We start from the raw sequence: 18,416 nt of genomic DNA on the forward strand, positions 1-18,416 counted from the left end.
AAGTTACAAACTTAGATTTATAATGTATTCTTCTGAAAGTACAAGTATGTACATAATTGAATTATACACAAACTTATCTCTAAACAAAAGCAAACACAATTGAAACCCTTCAACATAAAAAACCAAATAATAATCATAAAAAAACTCAAAGTGATGTGGTTTTCATGTTTAAGGAATGACATGGTTGGAAATTTTTTACAATACATAAAGCTTTACATCAAGAATTACATTGTACAGTATCATGCTTCAGCACACCAACTTGCATCGGGAATAAATATTACTCCACTGATGGCCAACTCAGTATTTTTACGAGCAAGATAACACTAGCTACTATGTATAATTAGTAGGCCATATGATTTATAAGCATTTTTCACAGCTTTATTTATAAAAAAAATCTTAAATTTCAAAACAAGTAGGTAGTGTGCCGCTGTCACGTTGCACACACTTGTGTATCCACCAACAGCAACCGTCAGTTAATGTTTACTGAATTGCGATATTCGTTTGCTTCAGTTGAGCAACACACTTTACAATATTTTACATGATCCAATGGTTTTCAACTTCGTAACAAGTTAAAATATCACAAAGTAGAGTCTGGAGGCCAAATAACGGTAATGTTTGTGCTGACCACACAACACATTGCCGCTGGCTAGAACATGTCTGCAGGCCACCAACTGGCCAACACCAACTTCAACTGACATCCTGCCTGCAATATCATTTACATCGGTTAAAATGTCACAGTAAAATGCACACATCACTATAAAAATATATAAACAATGTATTTCACAAGGCACAATCATTGACCTTTCCCTGCTACTGGAATGTCTGGAATGCAGCCGAGAAAGAAGGGCCTAACCCGAGAGCGTGACGGCATGTTTGCCTCACACTCTACAGAATAACGGGAAACGAGTTTGTTGGCTTACACTTTTTACTAGACTCGGCAAGTTCGATTTCCTCTCCACCTAAATTTACTATTACTTTGTCCATCTCTAAGTCCGAACGCATACATTTGTTGCGAAAAGTTTCTGAGCTGTTAATTATTTATGCATTGAAAATATTGAAATTCAATAATCTGAAAGAATTGCTTATCAGATGTGGTCCCACATGAGACGGATTAAAGGCTGTTGCTTTAACATGTATCTGATTATATGACTATTGCTAATACAATGTCTACCTACCTACCTACCATATTGGTCTGGATACAAGTCTGCTATTTTATTACAGTAGAATCCCGCTGATGCGACCCCTCACGGTTCCCGGAAAAACGGACTTATAAACGGAATGGTCGCAATAGAGAATTCTTCAGGCCAATTCCCCCCCCCCCCCCCCCCCCCCCAAAAAAAAAAATCCAAGTACATAAAATACTCGCGCTAAATGAATTCGCGTCACGCGAGTTCGGCTATGCTGGCCGGCTGGTGGTTATTTTCGTTCAAAACGTGGCGAAGGAACTTGTGTGGATCAGGTAGAAAACATTCGGCTATAAATGAAAGATATAAGAACAATGCTATCCTGAAATGCTGTGACATGTTTTTGGAGTAGATAATCACAGCGACAGACCGACAGGATGCGCTCCCGCCGTTGCCGTCAGCGATGTTTATTTTGACAGCTCAAGCCATTATCTTTTCCACGTCCCTTCACAGCGTTAAAAAAAAAGAAAAAAACACGGAATGCAGATGGAAAAGTAACTATACAGTAAAATAAATATATTTACGGCCCTGCTAAATTTTTCTATTCAATAAAATTCGAGGTATTAGTGATTTTTCAGCAGAAACTGCTGTGTGACTAATAAACAAATTGTATCATAATAACTTAAACTTATAAAGTATTTATTAACGGCGAAGGACAGTTGTACAAGCCCATAAAAATATTTATTTTACCGAGAATGGACTATACAATCTGGCTTTTGTCGCACGCAGTGTGGGAGGGGAGGAGGATGTTGACAGTTTCTCACGCAGAAGGTTGAAATATGGGAGGGAATTTGTTGAAACGTTAGTTGGAAAAGGGGGGGAGGGTGTTTTTATATGATTTGTGGCTCTGGGAGGGATGAGCCTTGAATAATTAGCAGGGGATGGGAGAGGTAAGCGTCGCGTCACGTCACGTATGACGTCAAGCAGCCGGGCGGGTAAGATAACATGACAACTGAGATGGCTTTTCGTGCGATAGTGGTGGCGCCGAGCTCGTCTAGACACTGCCGCGTGACAGTCTAGAGGGGTGGTATCTATTTTTAGCCGTCTTTTGTATGCCTGCCTGCTTACAGTACAGCTCCCGCCAAGATAAACGTGAACACACAGCCCCCAACAAAGTGTAACAGACTTGTTTTTCAGCCGATTTTACTCAAATTTTCGACTTACTCTGCTCAAATTTTTCACGGTTTCTCAAAAAACGGTCGTATAAACGGAATGGACGCATCAGAGGGGGGTCGCATCGGCGGGATTGTACTGTACACCTTTCGTCTGTGCGATGAGAAAATCTACAGCAAAAATGCTGGGTTAATTTTTTTTGTATTAATTAAATTGCTAATAAGTCTTAAGTGGTGAATTTCCTAGACAAACAGAAAGTATGAATAAGAGATGAGTCGGGTAAATGAAAGTGTAGATGTAGGGTTGTTTGTTTCTAAGTGTACAACAATTTTCACCACTATAAAAAAATATGTAACTGTAATATTTTATAAAGGATATTTTATCATAATCAAATTTTTTGGGTCGCATTATATTCAGAGTAACATTATGTTCAAGTAAATTCAGTAATATGTACTTTATCTAAACCACTTCAGTGAGTTCTGATTGAAAAATTTTTAGAATTTTTTTTGTTACTTATTATTATTATTATTACAATATTAATGTTCAGCTAGTTTTAGGGTGGCTAGGAAGGAAGCCAACGCGGTAGTGCGACCTTCGTGGAAATGACCCGAGGTATGCAATAATGGCGTGTAAATGCAGCACAACATGCCGTGTGGTGGCGAGCCTGGCAGTTCAACCTTCACGCCACCTGGCATCCGATTTACATAGTGTCAAGATTATTTTTATTTTTTTGCGAAAACTGAATCCTTTTAGTAGTTTCCTAAGAAACAAATGTGTATCCAAACACCCTAGAGCACTTGCGCAGGTCAGCAAAACCCTTAAAAATATATACAACTTTTCAACAATTATTCAACTACTATACTATGTAAACTTGATTCATGTAACATTATCATCAGTACATCTCTCGTTAACACTGGCTTAAATTCCAGGGGAAAAAAACTATTAAAACTGTATATAAAAAATATGACTAAATTTACACCTGACATATAACAATTTTAAATGTGCACTATTTGAGTTTGTGATGTATAAATGCAGTGTTACATTACTACAATATAGCACCACAGTACCTTCACACTGATGTACCACACACTTATCACAGTTCACAGTCAGAATACCATAGAGTGGATATAGAAGTAGGGCACAAATGAAGCTACTCATTAGCAATTATTTATGCCAACATCCAAAGTGCTTAAAAAACATGTAACATGTTCCATTTAAAATAATCAGCATAAATTTTGTGTACCAAAAATAAAAATGGCAGTAAAGTGACTTTTTTTTTTCCATGTAAAACTTAACTATTACAACTTTAAAACACATTATTTCATATGACATTAACATTTTCACTGCCAGACAAGATCCGATGTCAATAAAACAAGCTGTAATTTCTCATGCTTGGGCTGTGGATTTACCGCCATCAGAACAGGAAGTGTTGCCCAAGAGTTCCACTCTACACAGAATGCCGTCCTTCCCTTCCCGCTGCAGTGGAGGCAGGGGTCAGGGCTCGTCGAATCTTGTCTTGTGCAGCTCCATCATGGCGTCCACTTCGCTGGACTTGTACAGGTGCTTGGCGAGAGACTTGACGGTCGCCTTGCTGGTCCTCGTGCGCTTCCAGTCGAGCAGCATCTGGTACACCACCTGCACAGCGAGGGGGCAGCCCCACGCAGTCCGCGAGGGTCCCGCCATCATGCTCTCACGCGCCGCGTCCCTTTGTCTTCACTTACGGCCCACTTCTAACATTTTAACTTGATACCTCCCGTGCATTTGTTTTTCTCGCCAAATATTTTGAACCGATATTCACGTAGTGTAATATCATGGATGTGAAAGTTGTGCAAGTGATGATACCTACACTTGATGTAAGCTTTTGGACATACGCCATTGCTAAGCATTGCTAAGCATTGCTAAGCTTACATCAAGTCATGCACTCCCATTGCACAAATCTTTCAAATATAATATTGTTACGATCGCGCTTGGCTGCAGTGCTTGGCGTCGCTGCGCTCGTTCGGCCTGTCTGCGCCCCCTTCCACCCGCATCCTCTCCCTGGTATCTCGTGCCATACTATCACGCGACATCCTGACCGTCGCAGCGCGCACCTGCCTCAGATCGAGTTACTTAAAGAGGCCGCACTGCGGAATAAAAGGACTCAGACATGTTTATCGGCGCATTTTGTGGGAACCAGATGCTTGTTGCGTTTATCGGCGTTCTTTGAGCAGCCGCCGCGTCCTTCGAGGACTCACGACGCGTTTCTGGGCATTTCGACGGCGAAGGTCGCGCGATATCTCGGAGACATGCCCGATTATTCTGGACGGGAACCCAAGGGCTATATAAGGAGGTTGGGCCGACCTTCGAGGAGTTCAGTGGGGAGTTCTCCCACGGCGGAGTTTCCGGGCGATAGTGCCGCGGGTGCGGCAGAGTGGCGAAGTCCTTGGACGAAGGTACCAGGGCAGGGAGTGAGTGAGTTCAGTGGTGTCTGGAGTTTCCGGGCGATAGAGTCGTGGGCGTGGCGGAGTCCCGAGTGAAGTTGCGAGCGAGTCGTCGTGTGGGATCTCGGCGAAGGGTGTGACGGCGGCGGCGGAGTGCGGCGACGGAGTCCCGCGGCGGAGATCCACGAGGGGTGCTGCGGCGATTGTTGCGCCGGAAGTGCGGCCCAGCGAGGTGTGTGAAACGAGTGACTGGGGAATAGACATTTCTTTAAGTGTAGTTAATTATTTGCCGTCTTAGAAGATTAATTGTAAGTGACAAGTAGTGGTAATAAATAAAACTGTGTGTGTAATAAAAATCTTTAATTGGGCTATCCTTTACGAACCCAAGCGAGAAATCGTAACATTTTGGTGTCAGAAGTGGGATAGCCCTAATTAATAGATTTAGGATTCAGTTACATTATTAGAATACAATTTGAGGATAGAATTTAGTTTTTGAGAATATAGTTAGTGTTTAGAACTTTAGTGAATTTGGATTATTCTAGAGTTTGAGTATACTGTAGTCAGTGTTAGTTTTGAATGTAATAGAGTTATTGTTAGTTTAATTAGAAGGTTCGGCTAGGTCATTTAAAATTAAGATCAGTGTGTGAGAGTATTATCATTAACAACCCTAGCAAACAACTGTGCCATGATAATGACCTCAGTCCGCAAATATTGAGTTCAAGTGCCCGGTTATAGTGTCTCATGAGGCATCTTACTCTTGACAACTGGTTTGGGGCCATCTGCCTGTCTAGTTGTGATAGGTACGTTTGGCCGACTTCGAATATATTCCTAGTAGGGATTGGGAGAAAGGGCCTGAATACAGGGGCATGAACCCAGCGAGGAACACCCTGATCTTATCTGAGAGGGGAGTGGTCCCAGTGACTTGGTTCTCCCCAGGTCACTCCTGGGCTGAAGGGGTTGGAGCCTGCGTAAGCTCGACTGGGGCTGGGAAGGAGACAGCAGGACGACCAGGAGCCGTCAAACTGGGCCTTCACGTGGCCACGGAGCTTTGTCAGGAGAGTCTCCCTCTACCGGAGTGGATCGTGGCTTAGAGGGTGACAGTTCACAGGTGCTGAACTTCGGCTGGTGGGTTCTCTCTCCCCACCCGAGTGGCTGTTCCCTGGAAATAGTGCTGGCTCCTCTCCGTGGACGATGTTGTGATGGGTTCCGTCTGCACGGAAAGAACATGCAAAATTTTTCCAGACTTTTGAGATCCCGCACACCCATATTCGTAAACGACTGATATCCGTTTTTTTCAAAGTGCTAATACAGTAGAACCTCGATGATACGTTCCCGTTTCATACGTTTTCCCGTGTCATACGCCGATTAATTTTGGTCCCGCCGAAAGTACTATATTTACAATGGTTTACTTTCCCGGAACATACACTTATAAAATCATTAATTTCCCGTTTCATACGTTTTTACGATGCGGAAAAGCCCAAAATTCACAAATTTTTTTGTTATATTCCTCCTGATCAACTACATTTTAATGCTTTTATTTTGAAAAACGTTCATTGTTTACATTTGCAAACGTAAGAAAATAACTTTATCGCACCATAGATAAGGATATTATCAGGAAGACTGTGCACTTCGCTAGTAGCATCTATGGCCAGCATCAAGCGAGACTAGTGGCGCAAACTGGCAATGATTATGAAAATGGTGCACGCGCTTTACCAAGGCACGGATCTCATATTTTGTGCATTCATTAATCTTTGAACTGAATATACCCGTTTGTTATTGTTTTCTTACGATCGGAGTGTTTTGTATTTTACGTTTCTCAAGTTAAAAATATTATTGAAAATTGTTCTGTTGCATAAAGTTGTTTGTAAAAAGAAACAAACAAGCATAAATTTCTGATTTTCTTTTTACAATAGCCTAATTTTTTTTTAATTTCTAATTTAGGCTTGGTGACTTTTCCTGCCCTCCAAGAAAGGACTTCATAACATTTTGTAAGACCGCTGTTTCTCATGTCAGCTTTACTTGATTATGGACTGTATTTTACATTTCTGGTGGTTTTATTATATGTATATATAATTATGAATTCATATCTTTCATATAATGCAATTATTTACACATTATGTATTTAAGTTTAATCTGACATTGTGCTGGTATGCTAGATTGAAGAAAAAATTATTATTGCCATTCCCTTTTCATACACTTTCCCGCATCATACACCATTTTTGTGCCCTCCGTTGAAAAGTGTATGACAGGGGTTCTACTGTATTCAAAATTGAATATGAATAATAAACTATTTGTTTTGATATTCAAAAAAAATTGAATACAGTGAAACCTCTTTAATACAAACCTGAAGGGACCTAAAATTTTGCAGTTTGTCAAATAGAGAATTAAAGAGGCTTGAAAAATTCATTGATTTTTTTCTGCACTTTTTTAGTTGCATAAATGTCCTTTACTGCACTGCAAAGTTTGTCGAAGGAAGACAAGACATCAGTGTCTACATCACTAGCAGCCAGAACATTTTCCAAGACAATTAATGCTGAAGTGGACTTCACTCTAAGAATTTTTAAAAAATATTTCAACCTCAAAATTAGTGTCAGAAATATATCAGTTACTTGTCATTAAAGTTAAATCAGTTGAAAAATAAATAAAAATGGAAGTATTTTACTTAATTCAATTTACACTTGCAAAAAAAACATAAGCAGAATAAATCTACATGGAAATTAAAGTCTTTTTCAATATCCTGAAGTCTGAAATATGTTTACTCATGTCATCAAATGTAGAGCTGTACTGAAGAAGCAGATTTTGCCAATATTTAGTTGAATCGGCATTTCTGCCGACTTCCGATACGCTTGTTAATTTTCGGCAGATATTACTGAAAAACGAGAGAGACTGCCATAACCTAAAAATCCACGAGTACCCTTTTAGCTTTTCGTAGTAGTACTGCATTTTTTCAGATCACATTATTTCTTCGCCACATGTGCCAAACGTACATATAAAAATTTAACATCCTATTTTTCAATAATGTTCTTTATTTTTAATATGTCATAAATAAATACATTACCGTCACGGTAAATATACATCTCGGTTGTTACGGTAACTGTAGTGCAAATGTGGTAGCTATCGTGCTTCTGTAGTAATTATGGTATCGACAAAGAATCTTTAGTTCTTTTTATGGTAATTATCTTAGGATAACAATTGGGTTTGTACTTTAGTTATGATACATCATCCAATTTCTTCGTAAGTTGTTGTTCATTTGTCTTTTCTTCATATTTACGTGCTCCATTACTTGGCTGCAGATTTAAGTTGATTTTTACTACTGTATACTATCGTTACTGTTTTTATGACGGTTTCTTTCTAAGAAATGGTTATTTCTGCAAAATCTTTATGGTTGAACGATCATCTATTATAATTTATAGTGACGGGACCACATATTTTGTATGATCAACGCGGACAAAACGACAATTCGAACATCGGTACAAGTGGACTTTTTTAACCTTAGTTGTATGGCAATTTTGCCGGGACCGTAGAAAGTATACGATAAACACGGACAATCGATACATGCGAGTTCGATAGATAGAGGTTTGACTGTAGACCATTTACCGTACAAATTATTTGCCGTTAACAGAATTATAGTGAAGCTGCGTGCACGTAATTAAAGTGTGCGATTCTTGTTCTAAAATTTCATTCGGTTTATCCGATAATAAAACAATAGTACACTACGTGAGCGGACGTGAGGTTACTTCGTAATACATAATAACGAATATTTCGTATTAACCGTATTGATTGACATTAAATATGCTATCCCAGTCTGAAGGGGAATTAAAAGTGTTCGAATAAATGCGAACTTTGAAATAACCGGTATTTTATTAACGAGGTTTCACTGTATGTATTTACACAGCCTGGCGAGAATAAATCCCTAACCTTCACAACCCTACTCCTTCACAACATGCTTCCACTGTATTGAAGGATTTCTTACTGCTTACCGCCTTCAGAGAGACCACCTTGTGCCAGAGCCAACTGACGTCCACACTTTACACACTACAGCGGCACATCGCTGCGACAAGTTTCTCCTGCCTTTTCACAGCAGAGTGATGGATTATCACTTTCACGTTACTCACACAAGCCCTGGTTGTTCGACCACAATGTAAAGAATATACAAACCGCAAACTAGCAACAAACAAACTGAAACGTATTTTAGATTTTCAATAAACGCACGTGGATAATTCCTTTGAACTGAGGTGCTGTGCAATGAGGTTACACTCCAATGTAATGTTATGACAAGGAAACTGAGTACCCAGCGCAGGGTGTGGGAAGCGAGCGAGGGAGAGCGAGGGAGAGCGACTGCGACGTACCTCCTTCATCTGCAGCTTCTCGAAGTTGAGGTAGAACTGGTCCAGCTGGCCGTCCGTGTACCTGAGCCGGCGCCCCAGCACCTTCCAGTTGACCCCGACGTGGGCGCTGATGGCACTGATGTCGTCCGTGGTGACACGGTCGCTCACCGCGCGCAGATCTGCCACACCACACTTGGTGTCTCACCAGCCACGCTCCTCACACATCCTTGCGTTGCAGTTTCAACGACTACTTAAGAGTACCACAATTACAATCTGAAGAACCAATCTGATAATACTGCTACGCAAGTGAGGACCATGTGTCTACTTTCCACTAAGAATCCGAAATGCAGCGTATTACATCATGGGTGAGTAACACGTTCACAAAAACTAGGGTTGTGAGAATATATTAGTATGTAATGCATTGAAAATTGAAACATTCAGAACACACAATATTATTATACTGGCTTGTTAATTTACAATTATTTGTTTTCTAATGAAATAACTGGATATTTAAAACATAAATTGTGAAGTGCACCTAGTGTGTGTTCTCTACTGAATGTGTGTAAAAATTATGTCACCTAAGTCAAGATGACACAATAGCTGTGGGCACCAGAACTTGCACTTGAATCGATCTAAAATAATAAATGAGCAGAAATCGCAAAATTGTCATATACTTAATGATCTTTAATTAACATCGTACCTCAATACATGATTTCAATGATCATTTACAAGCAAGATTACTGAATTTACCATCCTTCAATTATATAAATATCCTAAATTAGATATGGTTATGTAGCAATTCCTATTCCTATCAAAATTATAACAAATTTTTTTAAAAAGTTTTTTTTTTTGTTGCATTGGCAGAATGAAGACATGCATCTGCATCTGTGAAAAGACAAACCTTCAAGGCACTTTTCCTCTGCGTCAATTTTTTTGGGTTTGGAGCCCCAGCCAGTGAACTTCTTGCCGGAGGGCGATGTAACGTTGGTCGAGTTGTACACGACCGTGTCTCCCACTTGGACCCCGTTTGACTGGTTCACAAGCACAACGTTCCCCCCTCCTGTCGAGAAACACAACCAAGATTATTTGTGAGGTTTCTGGATGGCCGGAAAACATTCGCACTTTAGTGATTCACTCTGATTCTCAGACAGACTCATCACTTCTTTTCCAGGTTGTAATTAAAGACCACTCTGTTTAGAACTGGGCGACTTACGAAAATGTCGAGGATACCGACATACCGTGGTAATTGTTTGCACTGTGGGAGAGCAAATATCAAAAGAAACCTAGCTTATTTGAAAACATAATTATTTTATTGACTTAAAAAAGATACAGATTTTAAATATAAGAAAACATATTTCCTGAACGTTCAAAATGTTGAGTCGTACCACCCCAAGCTAAGTGCACTTGTGTGAACTTGCCCATGGGGCCTATTCGCTTACTTTTAAGGTGATCTTATCTTGAAGTTAAGGTCAGAGCCATGCTACTGTTTTTAAATATTTTCGGAGCAATTCTCTTAAGCTCTATGGCAGGGTTGACCAATTTAAACCACACTAGTTTAAAACACGGTGTTCTGTGTCCTGTTTGAGTCTTGTCTTTTTATTTTCTGTATTAGTGTAATCCTAATTAGTAGTATCTCTTATTCTAAACCATAACTGTTACTTGCAAAATCACATCACTCACTATAAAACAAATTTTCTATTCCACACCTAAAATTTAGACTGGTCGCACACACGAGGCCATTATAAAATCTCTAAAAGTTTAGGAGCCAGACAAAAACCTTTTCCTTTCCCTCTCCCGCATAGCTATGAAAAAACTTGCAAAATACCAGTGAAGACAGTAAATTACTGTGAGAAGCCACTTCGCATACGGTTGCTACTGTAGGCCCATTTGTCAGTTTGTTAGTGGCAATAGTAATAAAAGTTTATTGACTACACGTGCTTGAATTTTAAAATTTCCTCAAATTTTGTCTTCAAAATTCCTGTATCCGCCACTGCTGACGACAGAGCTATACCAACACTTTATCTACGTACTCGCATAGAGCTGTGCACCACAGATGAAATACACACACACTGGTTTAAATACCGTCCCTGTTTCTTAGACCCAGTAATTTCTGAACAAGATTTGCTGATGTTTTAAAAACAGCAAAGAAAAGTCAAGCGTCATGGCGACCGGGATTTCTACTGCCCTGGCATACACAGATTTATAAAACCAAAATTCAATTGTCTGCACTCTCTTGACCTCAACAACCACGCGAGTAGTGGCTGTACGACCGACTCACCCGAGCCAACGGGACGCACCGGGAACGGGAGCTGCAGGGGCGGCAACTGCCTGCCCATGTCGAAGTTCTGCCCCTGCCTGCTGGACGAGCGCCTGACCTTGGCTCTCTCCGGCGCCTCTTCACTCGCCGGCGCCTCGGTGACGGTCGTGCCCTCGGCGCCGTGCAGGGACACGACGGAGGGGGCGCACCCCGCCTCCTTCTTCTCCTCCTGGGGGACCACGTCCCGGGGCGCATCCGGGACCGCGTCCACCTCCAGGCCGGCGAACCTCGCAGTCAGGGATGCCGACGCCATGGCGGCCAGCTAGCACGTCACGTCCTCGGCCCTGCACACCGCGACGCACGGCGCGCTGAGTCCATGCACCCCGGGGGCCTCTCGCCGGGGCTCAAGCCCAGACCTCTCACAGTGCACACTATTTCACGTCTTATTTAACCCCATTTTCTTTCATCTCATCAGCCTGCCATTTTGTTTCGTAGCTTTATTTTTGCAGCCGACACTTATTTCAGTGTCCAGTATAAACACGTTGACAAACAACCTATTAAAAAGTAAGTCTCAAGATACTTATTGCAGATATAAATATCGTCTGAGTGTGGGTCAAGTCTAAACACTGCCGATACTTTTCTTAGACACATGATATTCATGCCATGGCCTAAGTGTCCAGTGTAAATGTACCTTAAGTACATGGTTCATACCCTTTTAGTCAATAAACAAGTAAGGAGTTTTAAGGACCCCTTTACTTCATAATTTTTCACCACTATCAAGAGGCAGAAAACTATATGAAACATGACAAAATCTCTCCAAAAATAACAATGATGAGTAGTTAATGCACAAAAAATTATTTTCTGGGTTCATTCAAATTTTTACAGATACCTTGTAACAAAAGTTATCTCTGGAACACACATCCAACTCAAGCATAGTGTCCATCTAAAATTTTTGGTCACAACATTTAATTTGATCAACAATTACATTTACTTTATTAAAAACAATCTACAAAAGTAAAACACACCTTTTGAGTTCAAAGGTGAGATCAAAAAGTACAAAAACCCAATTAATTTTTTTATAATATATTATTTAACAAAATTCCCCGAAATTCGCCAATTGTTCTGCAAACTTGCAAAGATTTGTTTGCTACTGTGTCTGAAAAAAAAAGAACATTACAATACCAGCTTGTATTCATTAGTTGCACACCATCACTTTTTATTAAGTATTCTTAGTGAAATTTAAGGACTTTTAAGGGTCCTTTATTCAATTAAACATAACTTAAGGATGCTTTAAGGATATTAAGGGGGCATACGAACCCTGATCTACTATAGAATTACATTTTCTGGAAGTCACCCCATGTTATTGACTGCAATAGGTAGCAGGAATTCCTCACTCTTTATTCAGTCAATTTCCTAGTTATACCTGTCATACTTAAAGTGTTGATCCATGGATTTATATTAAAACAGACATTACTATTGAAACACAGTCCAACAAATATTCCCTCGATCCTGATAGCATGATCCTGTACACATTGATCCTGTGGTACATGATGCTTGCTGATTTAATTAAGTACATCAATAGACCCTGGTCTGAAGCAAAGCTTGTGATATAAAAATTAATTATGATCGCAAATTGAATACAAAAATAAAATTCCAAAAGACCTGAAATAATTTGTTTGTATTGTGATATTTTTGTCATGTTCAGGATCTGTCGACGTACTAAATTAAAACAGCAAGCATCATGTACCACAGGATCAATGTATTCAGGATCATGCTATCAGGATCAAGGAATAAACTTGGATACGTGCTATGGAACAATTATCTATACAGAACACTGTGAATTAGTCTAAGGTAATTTTCTAAAGTATGCGGTCATCTTAAAAAAAGTTATAATAAAAACTGAAAGTGGGATTTTAGAATTAGTCACATTTGTTTTGTTAAACAGCATAATAATATTTCAAGAATTTACCGGTATGTGAACGTTTTCAACAGTTGGTAAGGTTAAGTTAGGTACCTACATTTAAAATACTGGGTAGAAGTTCTCAACATGATACCAGGCATTACAGAAAATTTTTATTGGATGTAAATAAATTAGGGTAAATATATGACGTCATGGAAGTTGGCCAATGACAACGAACCAGAATAGATGAACTAACCGAATAAATTATATAAAAGTAATATTGCTAAATATACTAAACTGAATGTAATTGTAGTAGAGAATACGATACCATTGGTACTAGATGTTTTGAATTAGATTCTACACTAGAATATGTAGAGCAGTAGTACTGTAAATAATATAATACTCAAAGGATATTTTCATTAAGAAACGTATTTTAAGGAAAACAATGAATGTCCCCTGCCCAAAACCCCTACATTCCCAATCTTGTCACTTAAGAATATAGGGGTGGTAATATCGTGAGAGCTGCCATGATGATTAGGTTAGCTAATTTTAAAATATTATAACATCGACTGAGGAGAAGTTAGCTTCGAAGCCCAGCTTCGAATCGAAAAACGTACCGTAATTATCGTACATGGCAGAAATAATCTGTAGGAAGTTAATGCAAGAAAATTTTTTTTATCCGAAGGTTAAAAGTGCTAAAAAAATTTGAAAAAACCTACGTACGTAATATAGGACTACTGCTATTTAAAGAACACACTGCTGCGAGTAATGCAAAGTATTAACTTCGAGGCAACATCATCTGGTTTCCATTTTATAGTGTTTCTAACTTGAAAATTCATAACCTCACACATCTCAAAGTTCAAGGTGCTATAAAAATTTAAAAAAAACTACGCACGTTATATAGGACTAGTGCTCCTTAAAGAACATTTTCATGCGAGTAATGCAAAGTATCAGCTTCGTAACAACATCATCTGGTTTCCATTTTATAGTGTTTCGAACTTGACCATTTATAACCATACACATGTACTCAAATATATATTTTTTAGAACTTTTTATTTTACAGAAAGGCGCCTATTCTAGGAAATTATCGAAATCAAGCATTAATAGTGATGTGAATTTGGTTTTGTAAACACAACAATAACATAGCAAATATTCACAAACTTTTTTTTCTTTCGAAAATAACCATGCAAATACTACCACACAATTCAAGAACTGAGAAATCTTAAGAAAACTTCATTACATTTATTTAACTGAAGGCTTAGGTCAGTTTTTAAGTTAATAATACAAACTATTCGACTTCACTTACCAAAACAATAATTACCAAACATTAGTCATGCGATCTACGTCATTACAACAATAAAAATATATAACATATACGTTCGGCACGTTAGTGTATTGCACATATTTTGAAAGAATAAGTTCGATACGTTACTGTGAAACGGTTCAAAACTAAACAAAAAATATTAAAAATTAAAAGTTATTTTTTTTTGTTAAAATTCTTTATTGTTTTGTTCAATCTATATCAAAATATTTATATAAATATATACAAATATAACTTTGTTCCAATGTTCGCGTAAAATGATCAAGAAAATGGAAATCATTAAATTCAGTTTGATTTATTTCAGATAATTTTTATTTCGTTATTTCGTGGCACCTTATTAGAGTTTACATAAACTTTGTGTGTCTATTCAAAGAATTAGTTGGTTAAAATTGATTTAATTGCTATCTTAGAAGAATGCACTATAGTTTTACCCACTATTATTATTGAAAGGATTTGTCGTCGTCCGTCCGAAGGCCATAAAGCCCGGCCTCCACCCACCAGTATTAAACCCCGCTAACGGAACGCAACCCTAGCTTAGGTGAGTGTTTTCACTGATTACGCCCATATGACAACTCCGCAAACAGTTCTTATGCGTCATTAATTACTGGGAGTAATTAAGTGATTTTTAATTAACAAAACAACCCTTAAAAGTGAAAGTGCGTCGTAGGGGTGCAGCGGTTTCCCCCATTGGAAACCGCAATCAATAAACGTCCGGAACATCCCTTACGGCCTTCCGCCAATAAATAACCACAGCATTAATCAACCTAATTCACCTCCCTGTTTTCACCTGCAAATAGCCACTGGAGTAGTCAACAAGTGACAGACAGTCTCCAGCTTGACTTTCTATTTTCAAATATTATTAATCTCAATTTTATTATGTATTATTATTATAGGCCTTCCGCCAACTAATTCAGACAGATGTCATTAAGTTACGAGGGTTCTAGAAATAATAATGTCTAATTTTAATTATAAAATTGGAATAACGGCACATTAGAAAGTTCGGCGCGTCATGACGCTTCCTCCCCTTCCAAGCCGGCACAAAGCGGCAGTAGAGTTTTACTCACGGGCCGGGGCGGACGTGTGATCCCGCGGGGAGACTTCAACTTTTGTACTCCTGATTCTTCATACTGGTAAATATCATAATTCATTAAAACCTCTTTTTCCTCTCCCTGCGTGCCCCCGTGCCCTTTTCCGGTGCAGGGCTTAACCCGGCCGCATTAATTTTTGCTCGTCGCGCAACAACAGTTCGCGACGCAGTCACTTTATGGTCCGGGCCGACTCCTGCGAACAGAAATTAATATAATTCGTCGAGCATACGCATGCCAACTACAAACTTAAAGACTTGTCTCTTAATATTACCTTCGTGGGGCCGCGACTCACACAGGTGAGCCCGAGCACGAAGCTAGTTCCAGTTCATCACTGGAGTGGCCGTTAATCCACTCGAACTCTTCGACGACCCTCAAACCCATGTAGGGATCTTGTTTGCAAGTGCCGCAACATAACACGTAATTAATTATTCAGTGCGAATGTGTGTAGTGCCAGCGTATTTTGTCAAGTGTAATTGTGTAACTTGTGCCCATCCACACTATGTGAGATGCGGAAATAAAAACCAGCACCTAAATACCGTTTTCTTTATTTCGTAGACACCTCCTGAACAATTCGGAAACAGTCTCCTACACTGTTTAGGGCCAGTGCGTATTTGAAGCAGGGACTCCCTCCCACCATCAACAGCCGCCGATTCTAGTGGAACATGCAGGGGCAAAAACCCACGACCACCTCAGTTAATCCTCGAATTAACCTGGCGCCCGCTGGAGATTTCCTTAAGAGCCACTGAAAACCACTAGGACCGCCCCGGGTCTCGATCACGAGACCGCGGGTGACGGCAGATTACATTAAAATATGTTTGTGGGTGGGAAGGCATTAGTGTTTTTCTGTGGTGGGTGCGTTTATGGAAGGGGGGGGGATGAGCATACAAGTGTCGTAACGAACGTAATTTTAGCAGGACCGTATTAAACCCCTTATCGTTTTTTAAGCGTCTAGGTTTGGTGGAAGGGGGAGCCTCCTGTTACCACCTCCCCCCCCCCTCCCCACCCCCCGCAAAACAAATTTGTTTATGGTTAAAATTGTATTTCAACTTTGGTAATTGGCTGGCATTGTTGGAAAAATTATGTGATAGCGATCTAGGAGGTGGAGATTAAAAGAGAGGCTCTTCTACAGTGATGTAGGAAGAATGGATTGATTTTGGCTTGGCCAATTTTAAAGCCTAAGGGATATATTAGCCATACATTTTGAAGACTGGTTTATTATAAAACCAAATGAGTCTAAAATTGTGACTGATAATAAGTTTTTGCATCGAAATTAGCACTGTAGAATCCAGGGGCGTATCCTGACAAATTTGGTAACGCATGCAATATAGAATACATCCAACCCCCCCCCCCCCCCCCCCCCCCCGGAAGAAGGGGGTCTGGGGGCCCTCTTCCGGAAAAATTTTGGTTTTCAGGGAGCAAAATGGTGCTGTTTAGGCAGTTTTTTTAAAAAAATAATTAAACATAAAACTGGTTACAACATTAAATTTTTTGTGATAAACTTAGAGAGAAGAATTAACAAAGATATCAAATTGTCACTCACCATGTATTTACTTATAATGGAACTCGGCTCTGCGGTTTTTCCTGCAGAACTGCTCCGTGACTTCGTCGAAAAACGAGTTGCGGGCTTTCATCTGCACCAACAGATCTTTTTCTATGGACATGATGGAGAGTGCAGACAAACGACTTTGTCCTTGCGCATTTCTTGTGAGTGATTTTATTCGTCTTAGTGCAGAAAACGAACGTTCTACGGATGACGATGTAGCAGGAATAGTTGAAACCATTACGCACAGTTTATAGAGTTATGGAAGTCCACTTTGCAGTTCATTTTGATACAGGAAATGGTGCATTTCTTGCACTGTCTTTCCCTCAAAATGTTTAGATGTAAACATACCACTCAATTCAGATTTCAGCCTAACAATATCAAAAAAGTAATAGTAAAATTAAGAGTTGAATTACAACTAAATGTGTCTACGAATGTTATATAATTCTAACCCAAACATTTAATTTTAAAAAAAAACCCGACTGAACAGACATTAAATGGACTCGTTCGCGGCCGCGCTGTGTTACTGATCAGTGAATGCAGAAGCAACTAGTGCATGCATGCGACACCGTCTTCGCGAGAGTTGGTAGTGACGTCACATCTGGAGAGTGGCTGTTGAGAACACCACAGCGCCGTACCGCGACAATCTGAGGAACTATTACAAGTGTCATTCACGCTGTAGTCAATAGGTAGCGCTAATGCATTTGTTTGCCACACGTCGCACAAATCGTGAACGGAACGAGATTAGCTATAAAGAAAAGGGAATAACTTAAGCAGAAAACAATTACAGAACTAAACAGCGAGATAGTGATCAATGCCACAATGCCCATACAATATTAGTTTCATTTAGAGCATGCACTGCATGCATTGCATTCATGGAGAATACGCCCCTGGTAGAATCCCGATTATACAGTGTAATTACTGGACAGGGGACTACGATAACCGAAAAACACGGTTAAAGCAGTGTCAAAAAACTGATTGAAATTTTTTTTCATTCCAAATATATAGAGAAACACTGTAACACCCATCCCTCAAAGTAACACACTAATTCATTCCAGTAAAACAGAGCACTAATTAAAACTGCGCTATTCACATACTTTTTTTTCCCCATAATAGAGTATTTTAATGAGAATAATTCGTTTTCCAAATGGGTGTGATTGCTGACTACCATTTTTTATCAAGATACTACTCCTGTTAAAATTATTTTACAGTACTACCTAACGAATGTAAGGTGACACGATACCGAACTATACACGATACTGAAG

At 39.5% G+C, this 18,416-nt stretch overlaps 1 protein-coding gene across 1 annotated transcript; it reads right to left on the reverse strand.

Moving 5' to 3' along the window:
• Positions 1–154: 154 nt before the first annotated feature.
• Positions 155–14,610, reverse strand: LOC134540417 (uncharacterized). Its single transcript, XM_063383145.1, has 5 exons — positions 14,509–14,610; positions 11,324–11,646; positions 9,947–10,105; positions 9,067–9,224; positions 155–3,932 (listed from the first exon to the last, which is right to left on the reverse strand). The coding sequence occupies exons 2-5, from the start codon at positions 11,613–11,615 to the stop codon at positions 3,792–3,794; spliced, it is 750 nt and encodes a 249-aa protein (XP_063239215.1). The 5' UTR covers positions 11,616–11,646; positions 14,509–14,610; the 3' UTR covers positions 155–3,791.
• Positions 14,611–18,416: the final 3,806 nt, after the last annotated feature.

This window comes from Bacillus rossius, chromosome 16 (assembly GCF_032445375.1).
Source record: "Bacillus rossius redtenbacheri isolate Brsri chromosome 16, Brsri_v3, whole genome shotgun sequence".
NCBI lineage: Eukaryota > Metazoa > Arthropoda > Insecta > Phasmatodea > Bacillidae > Bacillus > Bacillus rossius.